Genomic DNA, 24,818 nt, shown 5'->3' on the forward strand with positions numbered 1-24,818 from the left:
TCTTTTAGCAGATTGCCCTGTGGGTAATGAGACGGTCATTTTCCTGATGGTAATGGAAAAGCTGTCATGGCTGTAACAACGGGACACCGCCTTGACTCACATTCATCAGCACCAAGATGACACAGATAGGAAGACAGGAAATTAAGTTAGAAATGGAATTTAAATTAGCTGTCTCTACGGTGTTAGTGTGGATGAGAGGGGAACACACATACACTCACTATGTGGCTGTATGCTGTGTTATGTAAAAGTATGATTGAGTTGGTTTAGATTAGCATGTGGCTCAGTGACGATTGGCCGGGCCCATACTGCTCTGCTAGCCGAGTAAACATACACACACATGTTTGTTTTACTATCCTTGTGTGGACCAAACAATTGATTCCCATTCAAAATCCTATTTTCTCTAACCCTAACCCATAACCTAACCCTAAACCTAACCTTAACCCCTAACTCTTAACTCTAACCCTAACCATATTTGTAACCCTAACCCCGAAACCTAAAATAGCCTTTTTTCTTGTGGGGACTGGCGAAATGTCCCCACTTGTCTGAGTTTTATTTGTTTTAATATCCTTGTGAGGACTTCTGGTCCCCACAAGGATAGTAAAACCAAAAAAACACACACACACACACACACACACACACACACACACACACACACACACACACACACACACACACACACACACACACACACACACACACACACACACACACACACACACACACAGATGCAGCAGTCAAACCAGGATAATACAGAAACAGCAGGGCTGCACTGGATTCTGTAAACATAAAAGTATATAGCAAAGTTCAAGCAGTAATTTTCCCTACTGCTTGAATATATATATAAAAATGTAAAAATAGGTAGTCATCTGTATTAAAGCCTCAGACATTTAATATTTGCAAGGTCAACATAATGTTGACTAAATGTTTTCTGATGACATAAGCCTTGAACATGCTTTATCAGTGGAAATAAACTGATAGTTGTCATCTCACCATAACATTGCCTTGATCCTCCATGTCTGATAAATGCATGAGCGGCACTCGTCCAAGTAAAATCCTCTCGGCTAATGGGCCTACTGTCATTTTATAGATCACATGATGTGAGACATCGTAAAACACTTCCGCAGCTGCACACTCCATCGGCTGACATGTTGCGTTACATAATCTAGTTAAATCAGCAGGCAGGGGAGCGTTCAATAGCAAGAGGGTGGAGAGAGCAGTCGCTGGCTGTCGTCTACCAGTTTGGAACTTGTTTATAGCCTGGGTTGTTTTCATTAAGCACCAAATGGAAGAAAGCGGACTGAAACAGAGAGGGCCTACCTGAACATGTCCAATAAGAAACACTGGTTTTTAGTTTTCAGTTGCAAAACATTTTGCTACAGTGTGCCCTAATATGACCCTGGATATGACCCAAAAACCGATATCCGCCAAGTCAGCTGGTAATCAGAGCGTTCCCTTGAGGCAGGGCTTTATTTAAGGACAAACTGAAGAGACTCTCATCCACTGCGGGAGATTTGGGTGAAAACCAACAATCTAGGCCATGCCGCCCGGAAGGATTCAGTAAGGACTTTAAACTAAAAATAGAGTGTTCTGAAATAATTAAGGAAATCTATCTCTTAAGTGTGCCAACAATCTTTTTTAATTACAGTCCCCCTGTCGGCTGAGCTGGAGCCAATCAAAGCAGGTCAGGGGATGATGGGAGCAGTTGAGTGATCCACCTGTTATCTTTGTGTGTGCGGACACACACACACACACACACACACACACACACACACACACACACACACACACACACACACACACACACACACACACACACACACACACACACACACACACACACACACACTCTCACGCACGCATACAAACTACACTTCCTCAAGTCAGAGGAGATATCTCTAATCTCACCTACCAGACAATAAGGTGGCAGGAAAGGGTAGCTTTGAAAAAGTCTAGATTACAATTTCACGGTTCTAAAATAATGCGTGTCATAATGAATGATGTGAGTGTTTGTTTGGTGTTAGCACAATGTTATCCCCTGGTACTGGCTTGTAGAGCAGGGAGGAGGGTGTTAGTGCCCAGACTAACGCTTGTTTACTGTCTGAGTCTTCCAGTGGGAAGATTGACACACTGGGTGAGGCCTGAGGTTGGCGCCTCTGGGAACCACTAACCACAGACTAGTCTGGACAACTCCACCAGACGCTATAATTTACCTCAGAGTAATTTACCTCAGCATTTACCTCAGAGTGGATAGCTTTTCCCTCATGTGCTAATGCTACAGACTATAACAAACCAAAAACACACCTTAGCCTAGCAGCACTTAAGCCTTACCCAGTGAGCAAAATGAAGTTAAAAATACTTTTTGGGGCGTCTTTTCCAAACGTTAAAATCAAATTAATTTTTTGGTTCTGATTGAATATTGAAAATACATCGCTTCCCGACTTTTAAAGAACGTATTTTACGTTGGCCAAATTTCAACAGTACATACAATCATTTATTTCTACATGTCAATGCAGAAAACATTATATTCCTCCCATCAATGTTCCCTGTAATGTTTTGGGGCACAGAGCAAATGTTTGGGAGCGGAAACTTGAAAGTTGTGAGAATTTTGTTCAACTTCCGGCGCGTGTTTACAGTTAACACTGAGGCTTTACCCTTACAGTTGTAGACAGTAGCCAATAGGCTATTGTGGCTATTTGAGCATAATAGGCCTACCAACAAAACCAATGGAGCAAATCCCACAACATTTTCACATGGAAATAGCTTTGATTTCTATGATATAGCCTACAGTAGCCTATATGTGGTGTTCACTGCCTACATTGCATGCAGTGGCGATTTTAGCATGTAAATCAGTTAGCCACTGACTCCTTCCAAACCACTCATTGTTAAATGTACGATTTCCAACTTGTTGTATAATGTTTATTCCAATGGCCGAAGAGCACCGATACATTTTATCTATCATTTCTCTTAATTATTTCTCATCATATGACAAGGATTAAAATGGATTTGCCAGTAGATTGTTGACTTGATTCATGATGATGACTGCTAGCTAAGATCAATCCAATCAAAGCTACTGTAGATATAACGTGATTTGACATTTTATCTGTGGCCAATGACCTTGAGCCTTCTTGGATGGACACTTCCAATGTAACTCTATGGCAGCACCCAAGGGGCTAGAATTATCGAGGTCTCCCCTTAGACTTGGCAGTGACTAGTGTCCCCATGAGCGACAGAACACTGAGCCAATCACGGCGCAACGCTCCGTATTTTCTGCTGGCTTGCCCCACCACCACAGAAAGCACTGAGCTAGGCTGAAACACCTGCATTTTGGAGCTGCTTTACTCAAGAAAACAAAAAAGAGACCATGTTTGTACGAGGCTTTATTAACTCAATGATATATAATTTTTTACATTGTTTGCAAACTGATATGCGACACATATTAATACCAAAATAACATGCAAAACAGGCCCCCCCCCCCAAAAAAAAAAAATGTGGGGCCATGAATGACTGGTCGCCACTGATTGCATGAGACTTTTAAAAACTTTCTTATGTAGGGCTTGACATTAATTCATGATTTTTTACTTGGTCTGTAACACCATGTGCCACTGTACATTGCATTGTGTTGCATGATGCAAGAAACCACATTACAAAAGACAATGAATTATTATTACCATACAGAGAATTAGACAATGTAGACTACCCCTCTACCTATTAGCTTATTTGCATATTCTGTCTCAAAATACAACACTGCTCCTTTAACCTCTTGCACTTGTAGGAAGCAGTAACTCCCCATTGCTGACCAATACTTATCTATAACTGGGCTAATAACTCACTAACGAGCAAATAATATCAACAAATGTGCACACGCACAATTTGATCTGATCTGAAAAGTGCATTCAATCGTGGGTGACTGAAAGACAGCTCATGGGCCACCCCTGCCAATAGAATTCTACTCCGTTGCTCTGGCTCTGTCTACAGCAAAATCACATCCTCAATCTTGCAAAGTTAGATTTGTCTTGGTTTGTTGCATTGAAAAGGGGCTGATATCATGTTGATTCGATCACAGAAAAAAAGTTGATCTATGTAGTGCAAACTAATGGGGCGAACTCAGTAAAGTTCGAACTCTTGCGTCTCTGCGCAACATGGCATTTATTCTGTGCGGCAGTCCAGGAGGAGGTGGGCGCACCCGCGCAGCTTAGAGGAAAAGTTGCCTCCCATCTGTCACATGCACTTATGTAACTTTTTTTTAAGCTTTAAAACTAGCATTGATCATTTTCAAAGTTTTCAGACCCAAAAAATGTAATAAAAAAGAACACACAGCTACAATAACATTCTCAGCAACAGTTACAGAAAGGCTTTTGTTGCTCTGACTGTGATATGTGGTTGTTGATCCACTGACTGTAAGTCACTCTGAAAAATAACATCTGCCAAAAGCACAAAATGTCAAATGAAATGTAGAAAAAGAAATGTAAAAATACAACACTTGCAAAGCAAGCTGGGTATTATTTGAATGAGCTCCGCCCCCAAACAAGACCAAATTTGGTCAGTCCAGACCGGAAGTATTTGTTTCACAAGTTTGGACAACACATTACAGTACAGTAGAGTTTAGTTCAGTACAGTTTAGTTCAGTAGAGTACATTAGAGAACAGTACAGTAAAGTAGGGTACAGTACAATATGTGGTGTACTTTACTCTAATGTACTGTACTCTGTAACGTACTGTACTATACTCTACGTGACTATAATGTATTGAACTGTACTGTACTCTGCAGTGCTCTAATGTGCTGTCCAAACCTGTGATACATAGACATCTATGATTGGTTCAGATTTGGTCTGGACTGTTGCAAAATAAATGTACACATACATGTTGTTCCATAATTTCACCCACACCGCTCACACACGTGAAAGAGCGTCTGTGTAGCTAAGCGCTAAAATAGAACATGGATCAGGAAGATACAAACCCACGTGGATGCTTGAAAGATGAATTAATAACTAAAAACAAATTAGATTTTCCTTTTTATCTGTGGATTAATCGTCGGCATAGAGAAACCCACGATTTTGTACGACTCCCAAGTCAAAATTCTACAAAGAACCAGCTAAAAAGAGGACCATATGAATGTCAGGTAAAATAACAAACCAATGTTCATCTCCCAGGCCAAACTAGCTAGCAACAGATAGCTAGCTACTTAAATGTCCATGAATGTTTCATGTGTGTTTCGACCTGCCGCCAAATTAATGTTTTTTGTATTTTAACCTGAGTGTCATGATCGCGTCTGGTGCGTGTGGCCAGTATAGTCAGCATGTTAGTCTAGCCTTCAGCACTACAAAACAACAATGCACCAAAACAACTCATGACAAATGGCAGTAAGGCTACCTAGAGCCTCATATGCTAATGCTTCAGACCTAGCTGCACTATGCTCTTAGCCTAGCCTTCAGCGCTGCAAAGCGGGCAACAAAAAGCAGCCAAAACGGTCATGCAATTGCTGTGGGATCAATACGGAAGTGGGAACAGTATCCAGTGTTGCCAACCATTTTTCAGTGAGATCCGCTATTGGCCCCTTGATTTTGTCGCTAGAAATCGCTAGATTACGCTTTGCTGTTGCCGTGACAACGTCACTGCACCAATTTGCCTTGCTGCTGCAGTCCCCGAACAGCGTTTTCGCCCCCTTCTCCCGCCGCACACCCCCTCCCCCTGTGCTTCTCTGCCTGTGTGTGCCGTTGCTGAGACTTCTGTTGCACAAACAGCTTCTCCCACTCTAGTTTGAGGCAGAATTTAGTGGGAAAATTCACTAAATGCTATCAAAACCATAGAAACCCTCTGTGTCATAACTCCGCAAAGGCAGCCTGAAAAGTAGCTACATTTGTCGCTAGAATCTTTTACCAATAAAAGTAATTGGAGGGGTATGAAAACTCCCTAAATATAGCAACAAAGTTGTTAAATTGGAAACACTGATGGTATTGACGGGCGAGACGTAACGGCCTCTGAGGACTCGCTCCGTACTTCATAGATTGAAATCAGTTTATAGCTGTGGGGAGAAATTAATCCTATTACCAATCTGTCATTTGGGTATTTCACTGTGGAAGACAATTTCTTTCATAATCTTCATCATCAATATCCTTCCCAAACTTCCAATGGTTGACATAACCCTGACAACATCCTCCAGAAGATGCTGTGATGGCGGGTCACTCACCTTACGCCTCAGCAGCGAATGTAATGAAGCTCTCTCCCTCGCGTGTCGCTTTGTGTGTCACCTTGGTTGTGAGCTAGGCCTAGTAATGGCCTGATCTGAAGATTTGTGCCGTCTCTTTTTAATGCGGTAATTCAGGACTATGGAGCGCTGTAGAGGTTATTTAACTGACAGACTGACAGACGACTGTATCCAGTATCCATATCCTCGGCTACAACATTAACGCCTACAGTAAGCCATCGTTCACTTGATATTATTTGAAGTATTGCACCAATCATGATGGTAGGACTCCAACTACACAAATTGAATAACTCCGTTGAGCTTACAAGGGCCCTTGCTAGCGGAGAGACTCAAAATATGAACATTTTCATAAATATAAATAGAATATAAATTTTTGTTTTTAATGGAGCTGTTTCTATTGGCATACTGTGTGATGTAAAGGCACTGATGCCTTATCCAAATGAAAGCTCTGAAACGTTAATTTCAGATGATGCTTTTACATGGCAACAAAGTGGTAGCCATGAATAAAACATCAAGTTACTAGACTTCATGTCATCCTGCCATTGATCCCCAAAAAATCTCCACTTCAGTGGATAAAAAGCTTTTTCTTTAGCCTTCACCTTATCATCTCACAACCCTGTTGTCTTGGCTCTTGTATCCCGACACAACGCCAACGATAGGAGTCGGAGACAGACTTTTATTCTTTGCGTTTTTCTTCTACGTCACTCCAGCGGACATCGTCCTAACCTTTTACGTGACACCTGAGACCCAGAGTCTCTCTAAGGTTTCGGGGGAATGTGAGACGACCGTGGCCCAGATCGACATATCCACAGACTGAGAGCGGTGAACACCTGAGCCCCCTACTCTGGACTAGGCTATCAGAGTTATACACAGGTGCACCAGGGGCCTAGGCCTTGTCCACCTGCCAGGGCCAGATCTGGTTTCCCACCTGGACGGAACATAATACGGCCATCCGCTTCATCCACCACTCTTCCCCCTCTCCTATACCTGTTTGACTGACACACACGGTTTGTTATATATCTCTACTATAGCGATGCAAACCTCTACAGAGCTGTTTCAGAATAGTTATATCATCGAGCAAGTGCCTGCACTTCGTGAGGGCTTGCTGAGTCCAACCTTGCTAATAGGTTGCTGATTGTTTGAAATATGGATAGATTTTTTATCAATGCAGGTTTTTGAAGATGATACGATGACCTTACTAAAGCAAGCCAAACAGCAATCCAAATTTTCATGTTTTCAATCAAATATAATTTCATACATGACGTTTTGACACATCCACATTGAATATAGCATTGGTACGTGCTTGATAAATAGGCAAGAGGCCAAAACACAGACCTCAGCAAAAACATAGACCATACAGGAGTTCAAGTGAGCTGGCCAGGCATCAAAAAGATGTGGCTCCTCAAAGCTCTCCCCTGAGTTTCCAGGGCGGTAGTCAGAGGTACAAGTGACACAGACAGCTGCCATTGTTATGATGATAGGCTTGGGAACAGACAGGCAGACCACACATGCTGATGGAAAGAAAGTAGGGTTCTACAGGCCTGGGATTTAGTCTGGATGGATGGAGGTTTGCTGACAGAGGGAATATACAACAATTACCTTTTTCCATCCTGTCACTACTGTGAAAGAGAGAGAGCATGTGCATGTAATCCGATATAATGTATGTGGAGTGTGTTTGTGCATGTGTGTGAAGGTCACATAATGTGTTGTTTCTTTTTTCATTTGTTTTACATTTTAGTCATTTAGCAGACACTCTTATCCAGAGCAACTTACAGTAGTGAGTACATACATTTTTATAGTGGTCCCTCGTGGGAATCAAACCCACAACCCTGGAGTTGCAAGCGCCATGCTCTACCAACTGAGCCACACTATAAGGGGAAGTTATTTGTGACCCTCCACCTGGATTCAGTCCTACGTAGCAACATTTTTAATGGTGTTTTTTTACATTGGATAAAAGTAAAGACTAGAAAATAGTATATCATGCACTGCAGTTGAGGAACAATGGGAAAATAATTCTGCTTTGAAAGTTGATAAACTTGTAACCCCACTTTTGAGAAAATGACCCTTGAATGGTCCGGTACACCTACTGCAGAGCTCTTCATTGTCTCCACCCATTCAGCATCGTTCACACCCTCTTAAACCTTATCCCCCCATCTCTTTAAGGATTCACATGTGAGGCCACATGCTAAACAGAGTGTAGTGTAGTTAACAAGACTAAAAGTGGTAAAAGTAGTAGCCTACAAATAAGGTAAAACTCCAGGTAAAAATACACGTTATCTAGTCCTTAGCCTATATCCTAATCTGACTTTGGTGCAGGCCATGTTCTTCTTCACATTATCATTTCTGGTAAACACACACAATATCAAATTCACATTCACAGGATACACAAGGTGTAAACAGTACATTGAAATGGTTACTGATGAACGCTTCACGGCCATTTATCTCTGTTTTGTTTCAAGCTACATCTTGTTTGGCCAGCGTTGTGTCAAGTCACTCCGGGTCACACTGACCGTGGCGTGTGCAGAAAGTAGCCCATCACTACTTTTTCCAACTGATCTGTCGATAGCGCCTGCTAAATACAGGGCATCAATGTTGTTGAGAAAGTAGTAAAACTTTTGTAGTTCTCGATGGCTAACGTTATATCTTTCAAAAAAGCTGCGGTTGAAAGGACTATCAACACTTGCTGAGCAGCTCATGTTATAGACAGAAGCATGCTACATGGCAGACCAATCCACACTCATCTCCTGGCATGTCCAGCCCATCCATTGTGTCAGTAAATCATGGCTAGCGGGAAGGTTCCTGTCTTTTTCCGTGGCTAAACCAACTAGGCTCGTAATGTAACAATTTTATTTGTATTCCCAGATGGCATACAAGTTAGTTATTAAGGCACATGAAAGTGCACATGTTCCAGAATGCATTACTGCCAAAAAAAGCATTTTGATTAAAAAAAAGATGTTCAAATGCTTCTCCTGTATTTGTATTTATTAGGGATCCCCATTAGCTGCTGCCATATACAACATGTATAATACCACCATACAACAATATTACAATGTATGCGTGTGTCTGTACATTTGTGTGTGTCGCTTCACAGTCCCCGCTGTTCTATAAGGTATATTTTTACCTGTTTAAAAAAAATCTGATTCTACTGCTTGCATCAGTTACCTGATGTGGAAAAGAGTTCCATATAGAGTTCCATGTAGTCATGGCTCTATGTAGTACTGTGTGCCTCCCATAGTCTGTTCTGGACTTGGGGATTATGAAGAGACCTCTAGTGGCATGTCTTGTGGGGTATGCATGGGTGTCCGAGCTGTGTGCTAGTAGTTTAAAAAGACAGCTTGGTACATTCAGCTTGTCAACACTTCTTACAAAAACAAGTAGTGATGATGTCAATCTCTCTTCCACTTTTAGCCATGAGAGATTGACAAGCATATCATTAGTGTTAGATCTCCGTGTACTTTCAAGGGCCAGCCATGCTGCCCTTTTCTGAGCCAACTGCAAAGTCCCTCTTTGTGGCACCTGACCACACTACTGAACTTTAGTCTAGGTGCGACAAAACTAGGGCCTGTAGGACCTGCCTTGTTGATAGTGTTGTTAAGAAGGCAGAGCAGAGCTTTATTATGGACATACTTCTCCTCATCTTAGCTACTGTTGTATCAATATGTTTTGACCATGACAGTTTACAATACAGGGTTACTCCAAGCAGTTAAGTCACCTGAACTTTCTAAATTTTCACATCATTCATTACGAGATGTAGTTGAGGTTTAGGGTTTAGTGAATGATTTGTCCCAAATACAATGCTTTTAGTTTTGGAAATATTTAGGACTAACTTATACCTTGCCACCCATTCTGAAACTAACTGCAGCTCTTTGTTAAGTGTTGCAGTCATTTCAGTTGCTGTAGTAACTGACGTGTATAGTGTTGAGTCATCCACACTGGCATACACACTGGCTTTACTCAAAGTCGTTAGTAAGGGGCCTAAACAGTAAGGGGCCCAAACAGCTACCCTGGGGAATTCCTGATTCTACCTGGATTATGTTGGAGAGGCTTCCATTAAAGAACATCCTCTGTGTTTTGTTAGACAAGTAAATCTTTATCCACAATATAGCAGGGGGTGTAAAGCCATAACACAAGTTTTTCCAGCAGCAGACTATGATCGATAATGTCAAAAGCTGCACTGAAGTCTAACAAAGCATTTGTTTAAGTGCTGTGCTTGTTGAATGTCCTTCTCAATGAGAGTGCTGAAAGTCTGTTGTAATTTTGTTTACTATAAAATAGCATTGTATCTGGTCAAACACAGTTTTTCCAGAAGTTAACTAAGGGTTGGTAACAGGCTGATTGGTCGGCTATTTGAGCCAGTAAAGGGGGCTTTAATATTCTTGGGTAGCGGAATGACTTTTGCTTCCCTCCAGGCCTGAGGGCACACACTTTCTAATAGACTTAAATTGAAAGAAATGGCAAATAGGAGTGACAATATCGTCCGCTATTATCCTTAGTAATTTTCCACCCAGATTGTCATACCCCGGTGGGGGTATGACACATCCTGACTGATGGCAGCCCATTCTTGCATAATCAATGCTTGGAGTTTGTCAGAATTTGTGGGTTTTTGTTTGTCCACCCGCCTCTTGAGGATTGACCACAAGTTCTCAATGGGATTAAGGTCTGGGGAGTTTCCTGGCCAAAATTTGATCATATTACTCCAGTGCTAGCCTCCCTACACTGGCTACCTGTTAAGGCAAGGGCTGATTTCAAGGTTTTACTGCTAACCTACAAAGCATTACATGGGCTTGCTCCTACCTATCTTTCCGATTTGGTCCTGCCGTACATACCTACACACACGCTACGGTCACAAGAAGCAGGCTTCCTAATTGTCCCTAGAATTTCTAAGCAAACAGCTGGAGGCAGGGCTTTCTTCTATAGATCTCCATTTTTATGGAATGGTCTGCCTACCCATGTGAGAGACGCAGACTCGGTCTCAACTTTTAAGTCTTTACTGAAGACTCATCTCTTCAGTGGGTCGTATGATTGAGTGTAGTCTGGCCCAGGAGTCTGAAGGTGAACAGGAAAGGCTCTGGAGCAACGAACCGCCCTTGCTGTCTCTGCCTGGCCGGTTCCCCTCTCTCCACTGGGATTCTCTGCCTCGAACCCTATTACAGGGGCTGAGTCACTGGCTTACTGGTGCTCTTTCATGCCGTCCCTAGGAGGGGTGCGTCACTTGAGTGGGTTGAGTCACTGACGTGATCTTCCTGTCTGGGTTGGCGCCCCCCCTTGGGTTGTGCCGTGGCGGAGATCTTTGTGGGCTATACTCGGCCTTGTCTCAGGATGGTAAGTTGGTGGTTGAAGGTATTCCTCTAGTGGTGTGGGGGCTGTGCTTTGGCAAAGTGGGTGGGGTTATATCCTTCCTGTTTGGCCCTGTCCGGGGGTATCATCGGATGGGGCCACAGTGTCTCCTGACCCCTCCTGTCTCAGCCTCCAGTATTTATGCTGCAGTAGTTTGTGTCGGGGGGCTAGGGTCAGTTTGTTATATCTGGAGTACTTCTCCGGTCTTATCCGGTGTCCTGTGTGAATTTAAGTATGGTCTCTCTAATTCTCTCTTTCTCTCTTTCTTTCTCTCTCTCGGAGGACCTGAGCCCTAGGACCATGCCTCAGGACTACCTGGCATGATGACTCCTTGCTGTCCCCAGTCCACCTGGCCGTGTTGCTGCTCCAGTTTCAACTGTTCTGCCTGCGGCTATGGAACCCTGACCTGTTCACCGGACGTGCTACCTGTCCCAGACCTGCTGTGCGGTGGAGATACTCTTAATGATCGGCTATGAAATGCCAACTGACATTTACTCCTGAGGTGCTGACTTGCTGCACCCTCGACAACTACTGTGATTATTATTATTTGACCATGCTGGTCATTTATGAACATTTGAACATCTTGGCCATGTTCTGTTATAATCTCCACCCGGCACAGCCAGAAGAGGACTGGCCACCCCTCATAGCCCGGTTCCTCTCTAGGTTTCTTCCTAGGTTTTGGCCTTTCTAGGAAGTTTTTCCTAGCCACCGTGCTTCTACACCTGCATTGCTTGCTGTTTGGGGTTTTAGGCTGGGTTTCTGTACAGCACTTTGCGATATCAGCTGATGTAAGAAGGGCTATATAAATAAATTTGATTTTGATTTGAGGTAACCACGGCTGACAGAGGAAGAACAATGATTCCAAGCACCACCCTCCTTTTGAAGCTTCCAGTCTGTTATTCGAACTCAATCAGCATGACAGAGTGATCTCCAGCCTTGTCCTCGTCAACACTCACACCTGTGTTAACGAGAGAATCACTGACATGATGTCAGCTGGTCCTTTTGTGGCAGAGCTGAAATGCAGTGGAAATGTTTTTTGGTGGGATTCAGTTAATTTGCATGGCAAAGAGGGACTTTGCAATTAATTGCAATTCATCTGATCACTCTTCATAACATTCTGGAGTATACGCAAATTGCCATCATTGCCATGAAAATGTATATTTGTGTCATTCTCAAAACTTTTGGCCACGACTGTAGTGTCAGCATTTGTTGCTTGCATGTCATGCCTAAGTTTTCTTATCTTGCCAATGAAAAAGTCATTAAAGTAGTTGGCAATATCAGTGGGTTTAGCGATCGATTTGTGATGAATAAGCCATCTGATTCAATGAATGATGGAGCCGAGTTTGCCTTTTTTTCCAAAATGTAATTTAAGGTGCCCAAAAGCCTTCTGTATCATTCTTTATATAATTTATGTTTGTTTCATAGTATAGTTTATTTTTATTTAGTTTAGTCACATGATTTCTTAATTTGCAGTACATTTGCCAATCGATTGGGCCAGAGTTATGTGATACCTTTTGCCTCATCCCTATCAAACATGCCATTTTTCAATTCCTCATCAATCCAAAGGGATTTAACAGCTTTTACAGTCATTTTTTTAATGGGAGCATGCTTATTAGTAACTGGAATAAGCAATTTCATAAACGTGTCAAGTGCAGCGTCTGGTTGCTCCTCATTACACACCACAGACCAGCAAATACTAAAGTTATTTTTTTTTATCTAACACAGCGGTTGCATTAAGAACCAGTGTATCTTTAATTATATATGCAACTTGTATTTTTCAGCAAAGTTTATGATGAGTTTTTCTGTTAGATTACGTGGCTGTCAAAAATTTCTCAGGACATTTTGGTGCTATTTGTGACCATGGCTGCAATGTAATACCCCGATTTGTAGCTATAAATATGCACATTTTCGAACAAAACATAAATGTATTGTATAACATGATGTCATAAGACTGTCATCTGATGAAGTTGTTCAAAGGTTAGTGATTAATTTTATCTCTATTTGTGGATTTTGTGAAAGCTATCTTTACGGTGAAAAAATGGCGTTGTGTTTTGGGCTATTGTGGTGAACTAACATAAATATATGTTGTGTTTTCGCTGTAAAACATTTAAAAAATCTGACATGTTGGCTGGATTCACAAGATGTTTATCTTTCATTTGCTGTATTGGACTTGTGATTTCATGAAATTATATTATATGATATCCCTGTGGCGCAAGGCTAGGCTATGCTAGTCAGCGTTTCTGATGAGGAGGATCCCGGATCCGGGAGGGGGGGTCGGTAGAGGTTAAAGCAAATTTCTGCAGCATTAGTAAAAATGTGATCAATACATGTTGATGATTTCATTCCTGTGCTATTTGTAACTACCATAGTAGGATGTTACAGTTTGAAGTTTTTTCTTGAGTGGGCAGCTTGATGAAAGCCAGCCAATATTTAAATAAACCAGAAAATATATTTCTCTGTTGATATCACATACATTATCAAGCATTTCACACATATTATCCAGATACTGTGAAGTAATAACGTCCGACATACACCTAGCTTCCTGAAATGGGTCACAAATGTTAGTAGTAAGAGTTCCTCTGTCCAGTGTCTGTGTTATTTTGCCCATCTTTCTTTTCTTTTTTACCCCCTTTTTCTCCCCAATTTCATGGTATCCAATTGTTAGTAGTTACCGTCTTGTCTCATCGCTACAACTCCCGTACGTGCTCGGGAGAGACAAAGGTCGAGAGCCATGCGTCCTCCGAAACACAACCCAACCCAACTGCTTCTTAACACAGTGCGCATCCAACCCGGAAGCCAGCCGCACCAATGTGTCAGAGGAAACACCGTACACCTAGCGACAGGAGTCGCTAGTGCGCGATGAGACAAGGATATCCCTACCGGCCAAACCCTCCCTAACCCGGACGACGCTAGGTTAATTGTGCGTCACCCCATGGAACTCCCGGTCGCGGCAGGCTGCGACAGAGCCTGAGCTCGAACCCAGAGTCTCTAGTGGCACAGCTAGCACTGCGATGCACTGCGCCACGCGGGAGGCCTATTTTGCCCATCTTAATCTTTTATTTTTATTCGCCAGTCTGAGAGATGTCTTTTTCTTTGCAACTCTGCCTAGAAGGCCAGCATCCCGGAGTCGCCTCTTCACTGTTGACGTTGAGACTGGTGTTTTGCTTGTGAGGCGTCTGTTTCTCAAACTAGACACTAATGTACTTGTCCTCTTGCTCAGTTGTGCACCGGGGCCTCCCACTCCTCTTTCTATTCTGGTTAGAGCCCGTTTGCGCTGTTCTGTGAAGGGAGTAGTACACAGCCTTGAAGGAGATCTTCAGTTTCTTGGCAATTTATCGCATGGAATAACCTTAATTTCTCAGGACAAGAATAGAATGAAGAGTTTCAGAAGAAAGACATTTGTTTCTGGCCATTTTGAACCTGTAATCAAACCCACAAATGCTGATGCTCCAGATACTCAACTAGTCTAAAGAAGGCCAGTTATATTGCTTCTTTAATCAGAACAACAGTTTTCAGCGGTACTAACATAATTGCAAAAGGGGTTTTCTAATGATCAATTAGCTTTTTAAAATGATAAACTTGGATTAGCTAACACCACGTGCCATTGGAACACAAGCGTGATGGTTGGTGATAATGAGCCTCTGTACACCTATGTAGATATTCCATTAAAAATCTGCCGTTTCCAGCTACAATAGTAATTTACAACATTAACAATGTCTTCACTGTATTTCTGATCAATTTGATGTTAATTTAAATGGACAAAAATTCTGCTTTCCTTTCAAAAACAAGGACATTTCGAAGTGACCCCAAACGTTTGAACGGTAGTGTACATTTATATTTAGTTCATTTAGCAAACCCTTTTATCACACCATAGTGTCATCAGACTTTTGATACCAATGCAGGGTGAAAGTGAGCCACAAAATGTGAACTGCTATAATAAAAAAAAATGGTATAGAAATTACAGCTCTCGAAGGTATCTTGTTACAAAATACATTGGAGTGTATTTCAGCCCAATGTAATTCAAGTTACAAAATACTCAGAAGTAATTTAAATACATATTTTAAATACATTGTAACAGAATTACTGCCCATCTGCATGTGTGTGTGTTTGTACTTTCTATGTTCATTTGTGTGCGCGTGTGTGCATGTATGTACGTGTCTATGCTGTCTAACACGAGAGAGCCTGTTCATGTAGCTCATTCCTGTGATCTTCACATTTAATCCGCTGATGTTGCTCTATATTCTCCAGGTAACAGTGTTACAAACCACCACACAGACTAATGCATCAGCTATCGCAAGTCCTATAGCGCCTGCTAAGGCCAGCCATATACTTAAACTAACCCTGTAAGCACCAGTTAGCGTCACTGGCATAAAAACACCGGGCTCAGCACTAAATTAACTAGCCTGGTCCCAGATCTGTTTGCGATGGCATGACAATAACCATAGGCGTTACAGATCAGGGACCAGGCTATCAATTGGCATTACTAACCTAAAACCACAGGTTCAGCCTATACTATTAAGAAAAGACCCAACCAGTCCTTCTGACTGACTAATCCTAGACCAGTGGCAATCGGAAAAACATAGTATAATCATCTCGAAACAGACTGCAAGCTAAAAGCTAGCTCTGGTCCAGAGCGTTATTGCATGTTCCTCCACAAACACTGTTAGTAGAGGAACGCACCGCCTGGACCAGAGCTAGATATACGCTTAGTAGGATATTGTAGGTAGCAATTCCTTCAGATTTCATAGCCTGCATGGCAGATTCAGAACAGTATCAGTTCTAGGTTGGCTATGAACCACACGTCCAGATGGCCAGCATAGTATCATACACAACCAGACACTGTATCAGTATTAACCAGCAACAATATCATCACACACTGTCTCTCAATTCCTACACTGGCTCCTTGGCTCAAGACAAGACACCTCGACAAGATAGCCTACCCAGCTAACACATTTTTATTCCCAGAACGTAAATGGGAAAGTTGTTTTTCGAATAACCAAAGGAGAACCTTTCGGAAACGTCACAGGAATGTTTTGTGCTAGCTGTCTCAACGTAGGCTTTGATCTGAAGCCATTCTTCTGATTATTGTGATTTTGCTATTGTACATGTCTGTAGGCTTATGTAGCCAAATTGTATCTATGATCGTATGCTATTCATTTATGTTTTTTGTATGCTATTTTAATATATGAGAATTAACTAATGATATCAGGCTACACCCGGCCATGATTACAGACACCTGTGTGTGTCTTTTGACACTATATAAATGAGTCATCCCGCAGTGTTTGTCATTATACCCTGATGAAGACAGCTTGTCTGTCGAAATGTTGGACAGAAATATTTTTGCATCTCAGCTCCTAGAGTGTGCGGCTCTCCTTTATTTTTATAAGTGTTCCACTCCGCTAGCCAGCACCTCGCCTAAATAGGTGTGCGTTTCTTCCGCCTCTAGATCGTGCTAGCTGGGTAACATTTAAATCTCAGCTATAGCTTCAAACTCCATGCTATAATATTTATGTTATTGACTGTCAATCCAGTCCACGGTTCACCACAGCCTATATTAGTTCAGTTTACCCAGACTAACAGCGGTAAAGCAGAGGGATATTATCAGGCATCTATCACTTTAGATCAGTGGTCGCCAACCGAGTAAGTAAAGTGTTCCCATTAGACAAACTCCGCCTACCCGGCGGACCGGCAAATCTGTGACTAAATCGAGTGCACCTACCGCGCTGCCCAATCGGATAGCTCAAATCACCTTGACTACAGAGCATCCATGACCCTGGCCACAGCCAAGTTTAATAGGCTACTAGTCTACGTAAGATTTAATAACTTTTAAAACCATGACCACAGAGAGACTCAATGAATACAGCAAAGAGCTGCTGTTTTTATGTGTGAGTTCATGTTTAAGTTTATATTCAGCACTGTCTCTGTTTTATTCAACACTATTACAAAACGTGCTTCTCCATACTTCCGCTCGGGCTGCAGCTGCAATGAATGAGTAGCCAAGTATCGACAGCCCTGCGTTTTATTATTATTATTAGCAGCTCGTCATGTCGATTTTAATATTAAGGAATATTTAATTTCTCTAGTCATAGGAACAACATGAATTTGTGCATGAGGCAGATGCGGTGTGACGCTATCAGGTGGAAACGGTGTCCCCTCTCTCTGGTCAGTCTCACCGGAGGAAAGGAAGGAGAGAGCAGGGACCGTGAGAGGCGGTTGGGAAAAATCGTTTTGAACGGTCATCCAACTCGGAATTTCAAGTCGGAAACTTTGGCATCTTTTTAGAGCTCTGACTTTTCGACCTGAAAATCACTGACGTCGTGATTTGACCTCGTTGACCATCAGATGCAGGTACAGTGCCTTGCAAAAGTATTCATCCCCCTTGGCGTTTTTCCTATTTTGTTGCATTACAACCTGTCATTTAAATTGATTTTTATTTGGATTTCATGTAATGGACATACACAAAATAGTCCAAATTGGTGAAGTGAAATTAAAAAAATTACTTGTTAAAAAAAAAAAAAAACATTTTTAAACGGAAAAGTGGTGCGTGCATATGTATTCACCCCCTTTGCTATGAAGCCGCTAAATAAGATCTGGTGCAACCAATTACCTTCAGAAGTCACATAATTAGTTAAATAAAGTCCACCTGTGTGCAATCTATCTGTCACATGGTCTCATTATATATACACCTGTTCTGAAAGGCCCCAGAGTCTGCAACACCACTCAGCAAGGGAAACACCATACAAGCGGCACCATGAAGACCAAGGAGCTCTCCAAACAGGTCAGGGACAAAGTTGTGGAGAAGTACAGATCAGGGTTGGGTTATAAAAAAATATCTGAAACTTTGAACATCCCACGGAGCACCATTTAAATCCATTATAAAAAAAGAAAGAATATGGCACCATAACAAACCTGGCAAGAGAGGGCTGCACACCAAAATTCACAGACCAGGCAAGGAGGGCATTATTCAGAGGCAACAAAGAGACCAAAGATAACCCTGAAGGAGCTGCAAAGCTCCACAGCGGAGATTGGAGTATCTGTCCATAGGACCACTTTAAGCCCTACACTCCACAAAGCTGAGCTTTATTGGAGAGTGGCCAGAAAAAAAGCCATTGCTTAAGGAAAGAATAAGCAAACACGTTTGCTTGCCAAAAGGCATGTGGAAGACTCCACATACATATGGAAGAAGGTACTCTAGGCAAATGTAGCTTTTTGGCCATCAAGGAAAACGCTATGTCTGGCGCAAACCCAACACCTCTAATCACCCCGAGAACACCATCCCCACAGTGAAGCATGGTGGTGGCAGCATCATGCTGTGGGATGTTTTTCATCAACAGGGACTGGGAAACTGGTCAGAATTGAAGGAATGATGGATGGCGCTAAATACAGGGAAATTCTTGAGGGAAACCTGTATTTGGTCTTCCAGAGATGTGACACTGGGACGGAGGTTCACCTTCCAGCAGGACAATGACCCTAAGAATAGTGCTAAAGCAACACTCGAGTGGTTTAAGGGGAAACATTTAAATGTATTGCAATGGCCTAGTCAAAGCCCAGACCTCAATCCAATTGAGAATCTGTGGTATGATTTAAAGATTGCTGTACACCAGCGGAACCCATCCAACTTGAAGGAGCTGGAGCAGTTTGCCTTGAAGAATGGGCAAAAATCCAAGTGGCTAGATGTGCCAAACTTATAGAGACATACCCCAAGAGATTTGCAGCTGTAATTGCTGCAAAAGGTGGCTCTACAAAGTATTGACTTTGGGGGGGTGAATAGTTATGCATGCTCAAGTTTTCTGTTTTTTTGTCTTATTTCTTGTTTGTTTCACAAGATAAATTTATTTTTTGTCTTCAAAGTGGTAGGCATGTTGTGTAAATCAAATGATACAAACCCCCCAAAAATCCATTTTAATTCCAGGTTGTAAGGCAACAAAATAGGAAAAATGCCAAAGGGGGTGAAAACTTTCGCAAGCCATTTCAATTCATGCTCCACAGTGCCTCACAAGTGCTAAACCAATTGATCTATTTTGTTATCAAAGCTCGAGTTTTGAAATATAATATGGGCTGATTAAAAATATTGGCAGGCCAATCATATAGCCAATATGCTATAATGTATTAGGCCTACTGCCCATACATCATTCCTAGAAAACTGTTTGTGTGAGGTTAACGTAAAAAGTACAAATCTGAGCAGTAGATCTCAGCTTGCTTTTTGACTGCGAAAATGATCTTGACTCAGAAAAGGTTGGTGACCACTGCTTTGGATGAATAAAGGGAGAAAGAACACAAAGACAACAGATGAGGCATCCTTGAATGATTTTTGAAAACAACGAACCAAACCGCAAGCTGCCTGGGAGAGATGATCTCAATCAGTGTTCCCCAACCACGTGCATGCCCCGCTAATCTTTCCCCCCCCAAACCCCTGTCCTCTCGTGCCCAGTCTGCCAGAAACACGGATTAGTCCTGTTCTTTGTGCCATCCTACTCCAACATGAGCCTGCGCGCGCTCCCCTGCATTGCATGATTTCACGAGCATCCCCAGTGGTAGTAGGGTTTTGGGAGTCAGTGAATCAGTGAGGTGAAGAGTTACGAAATGTAGAGCTCAGGTTTGAATGTCAAAAAAAATAAAAGTGCTTTGTTTTTGGATTCGGAGATGTGTGTGTGAGTGTGTGCACGAGCACACATGCATAATGTTTGTGTTTGAGGCCATGGCAGAGCTACCGTTTACTTTTGCATAGCATAAGACCTCTGTTCAGACTGCATAACTGTATTTAGGAAAGACTTAGTCTCCTAATACCTTGTTCTTCTTGCACGGCACGCGCTGTTCTCTGCAATGGACAATACAATTGCCAGCCTTGATCCACAATGAACCATTTGAACAACATATGTGCGGCATTTCAATGAATTATTGGCATTTTCTTATTCCAAGGCTACAACGTTTGGGCATATAAGTACCGACATCGTCTGCCCCGTGGCCGTTGGATTCGATGGATGCGCTCCCTAAAGTAGCAGTCTCGCGCCCCTGCAATGCTGAAAAGGGGAGGGTTGAGGGGGGTCCGACTCCGACACTGCGTCTAAAATAAATCTGAATTTCGATAACCCCCCCCCCCCCCCCGCTTTGCATTTAATCATGTAACTTGCGTACCAAAACTGACTTGTGGTTAGATAGTAGTCTGAAGCGCATACAGTCAAAAAAAAAGTATAGCCTACTGCATGAGGCTTTTTTGTCCGCCCTCCCGTCCCCACTTCTGCAACCTCACAAACGTCAATCAATTATGAAATCGAGGACATCCATGCGCATTCAGGACGTGCATCTTGACGAACTGCGGTTTCATTGATAAATATCCATGGTGAACGGACTCCATAAAACGTCATCAGGACAGGCACTTTGGGCCATGCAGAAAATCCGGTCATGCGTAATTCGGAGCACAAAACGAAAAATATAATCAAAATATTGAACGTGCGGTTTTATGAAACTGTTGGCCTACCTGCATTTTGTCGGACGTAAACACGTCGGTATCTACCTCGCAGGCGATGATGGTCACCATCTCCAGTTTCATATTTATAGATGGCATTCCCTTTCGTAGCTAATAAATAAATAAAGAAAATATTTCGTTGGGTTCTTGTCTGCTTCAGAGAAAGTGCAGTCACCGCCTCGCAGGTGATTGTACACTCCAATGGGTTTGCTTCGGATGAAGTGGTGTCCTCGCAGTTTGGGTGCGCTATAGGAAGTGATGCTGCAGCTGTAAACTCTCACTCCTACACCGCTCCAATACAGAACGACCGTCAGAGACGCTCGCGAGCGCACCAACCAGCGCGCGCTCAGGCACAACACTGACGTCATGCTTAATTTGTTCGTTTAGCGATGCTGTAGGGAGGAGGCACTGCAGCCTGTAGCCTACGTTGCGTTTCTAACTGCCTCCCTTTATTTATTTCTCCTTCTCGTTTAGTCCATGAACATAACTGCGAAAAGAACTCTGAAATGATGTATCCTAGGCCTACTTCACCCAACAATAATAATCAGGACTGCCTATAGCACAGTCCACAAAAATAGCCTGGAATTGAATTTGATAATGTCTTGGTTCCATAGAATAGGCCTAGGCTACTTTCTCTCTGACATAGAACGCACCATGCTCAATCAAATGAAATAAGTCTGTTTGTGTTTACTCAAATTCAAGTGATATGCATGCTCATGTTATATACCCATCCTTTCCCACAACATGTGTAGTGACACTACTGAATATCTATTCATGGGGTAGGCTGTCTATATGCTACAGTAGTACTTTGTCATTATAATGTTCCCAATGCATTTGATCGTAAAGTGCCTGGTGCAAATACAGAACAATCCAGACAAATCCAGTATAGCCTGCTAATATGTTGTGGACCTTGCAGAAGCAGCCTGTATGTAGTACAATAACTTGCCACAATTGTCATATCTCCCTTACTCATTATGATGATGTCATGTGACATGTGCATTCTCTCTCTCAACTTCATCCGATTGGCCCAAACTTCCGACAGACTTCAGTATTGCATTACCTCACACTCCTCAACTCCAGCACAAGCTCTCAGTTTCATCATTCACTAGCTAAGACAATACAAGTTGTCATAAGCCATGATAGGCTGGAGGGAGTGGGCTACTGGATATTATCCACTGTTAACTGGGGTGGCGCAATCTGGTTCTGACCGGCCTGAGGCTATGACCCCGCTGTTAGAGTGTGAATTGACTAAGAAGCACTATGTTACTAGAGTAGAATGGAATAGAATATAATCGAATGGGATGGTGTTACACTTTTTGATCCATTATCATAGTACTACTTTCTATTAGTAATATCATGCAATTATTATAAAATATGAGTAGATTGAGGATGTGCTCCCCTTTAGAGTTTTCTTACTAATTGCAAATGATCTCAGTCAGCATTTTCTAAACTCATCTTAAAATCTATTTGGAATAAAACCATCATCTATCCTCATTAATCGAGTGTTCTCAGAGGGGTTTATCCTCCTTGCAAATATATCTGAGAAATGAATATTTTTATTCTATGAATTGCAATTAAATATATTTTGAGAGTGTCCTGGATATTCAACCGTCATTCCCTTCACCAGATCCTTGATTAATAGGGGACCTAAAATTGTCACACTAATAGATGATCCACTCATAAAAGGTCACTTCAGACCACAGAAGTACACAAAGAACTGTCCCTAAAGTTGACTGTACCAGGGTCGGCGTTATGGGCGGGCCTTAGGTGGCCTGGCCCGCCCTGCCGTACCTCCTTGCCCGTCCAAATAAAATATTGAAATATTGATTATTTATTTGGCTGACATGCTGACCACACCGCTCGCGTCGCGTTTGCGAGCGTTGCAAAATAAATATACACATACATGTTATTCAATCATTGCACCTACACTGCTCGCAAGCGCCAATGAGCATCTGCGTTGCCATGCGCTAAAGTCAGTTCTATTTGTGATGCTGAACGCGGTGCAAGTCCTGCCTCTCCCATCCCCTCATTGGTTTATAGAAGCAGATACCTACGTGCCATCTCCTCATTGGTTATACCCACGTGGGTGATTGAAAGATGAACTGAGGTTGGTTGGTCGGTCGTGGTAATACACCTTATTATGAAAGTTAGATGCCAATCGCCATATAAAGTCCAAAGAAGAAAAAGCCTGGAAGAAGAGAGATGACTAGAAACGATTCGGTTGCCAGTTCTATATGTGGATTAATTGTCGGAGTAGAGAACCTTGTGCATTTCAGGTAAAATAACAACTCAACGTTTATATCCCAGGACAAATTAGCTAGCAACAGCAAGCTAGCTAAATAGGACAAATTAGCTAGCAACTGCAATCCATAAATGCTTAATGCTTTTCGACCTGTACCCAAATTAATATAATTGGTTCAGAGTTTGTTTTGATATTTCAACCTGCGTGTCGGGATCGTGTTTGGTGTGGGGGGACAAAATCAATTTGCGCACGATGGTGGACGCACGCGCGAGTCCGGTTTGGGCATGGTGTGAGATGTGCACCTACAGAAAGACACATCAATCTCAGTTAACTTTTCTCGCCCAGGGGTTCCGCTAGCGGAACACCCACAACATTCCACTGAAAAGGCAGCGTGCGAAATTCAAAAATATCTTTTAGAAATATGTAACTTTCACACATTAACAAGTCCAATACAGCAAATGAAAGATAAACATTTTGTTAATCTACCCATCGTGTCCGATTTTTTAAAATGTTTACAGCGAAAACACAACATATATTTATGTTAGATCACCACCAAATCCAAAAAACACACAGCCATTTTTCCCAGCCAAAGATAGTCACACAAAAGCAGAAATAGAGATGAAATTAATCACTAACCTTTGATAATCTTCATCAGATGACACTCATAGGACATCATGTTACACAATACATTTATGTTTTGTTCGATAATGTGCATATTTATATCCACAAATCTCGGTTTACATTGGCGCCATGTTCAGAAATGCCTCCAAAATATCCGGAGTAATTACAGAAGAGCCACGTCAAATAACAGAAATACTCATCATAAACTTTGATGAAAGATACATGTTTTACATATAATTAAAGATACACTTGTTCTTAATGCAACCGCTGTGTCAGATTTATAAAAAACTTTAAAAAAGCACACCATGCAATAATCTGAGACGGCGCTCAGATTTAACAATTTCTCCGCCATGTTGGAGTCAACAGAAATACGAAATTACATCATAAATATTCCCTTACCTTTGATTATCTTCATCAGAATGCAATGCCAGGAATCCTAGTTCCACAATAAATCGTTGTTTTGTTCGATAATGTCCATTACTTATGTCCAATTAGCAACTTTAGCTAGCATGTGTAGTACACGTGTCCAAACGCTGGCGCAGATGCAGGCAAACGTCGGACGAAAACTTCAAAAAGTTATATTACAAGTCGAATAAACTGGTCAAACTTAGTAGAGAATCAATCTTCAGGATGTTGTTATCATATATATCCAATAACGTTCCAACCGGAGCATTTCTTCATGTTTGTATAAGTAATGGCACACATTGCCATTTCATGACTAGCGCTCGTGACCAGGAACTAGCATTCTGCCAGACCACTGACTCAAATAGCTCCCATCCGGCCCCACATCACACTAGAGGCTTCATTCCACGTTCTACAGACTGTTGACATCTAGTGGAAGGCGTAGGAAGTGCAAACAGATCCATATATTACAGGGAATTGAATAGGCGATGACTTTCACATCGACCCTTCTCAGAATTCTCACTTCCTGTTTGGAAGTTTGCCTGC

The 24,818-nt window shown here is 42.1% G+C and overlaps 1 protein-coding gene across 1 annotated transcript in view; it reads right to left on the minus strand.

Moving 5' to 3' along the window:
• The window catches only part of LOC139530546 (calcipressin-2-like), a 54,710-nt gene extending 33,368 nt beyond the window's left edge, over nt 1-21,342 (minus strand). Inside the window, exon 1 of the mRNA XM_071327054.1 lies at nt 21,020-21,342. Within this exon, the coding sequence (XP_071183155.1) occupies nt 21,020-21,106 (87 nt within the window). The 5' untranslated portion in view covers nt 21,107-21,342. The remainder of the gene's footprint in view (nt 1-21,019) is intronic.
• Between the last annotated feature and the right edge of the window lie 3,476 nt (nt 21,343-24,818).

Source organism: Salvelinus alpinus, chromosome 9, assembly GCF_045679555.1.
Source record: "Salvelinus alpinus chromosome 9, SLU_Salpinus.1, whole genome shotgun sequence".
NCBI lineage: Eukaryota > Metazoa > Chordata > Actinopteri > Salmoniformes > Salmonidae > Salvelinus > Salvelinus alpinus.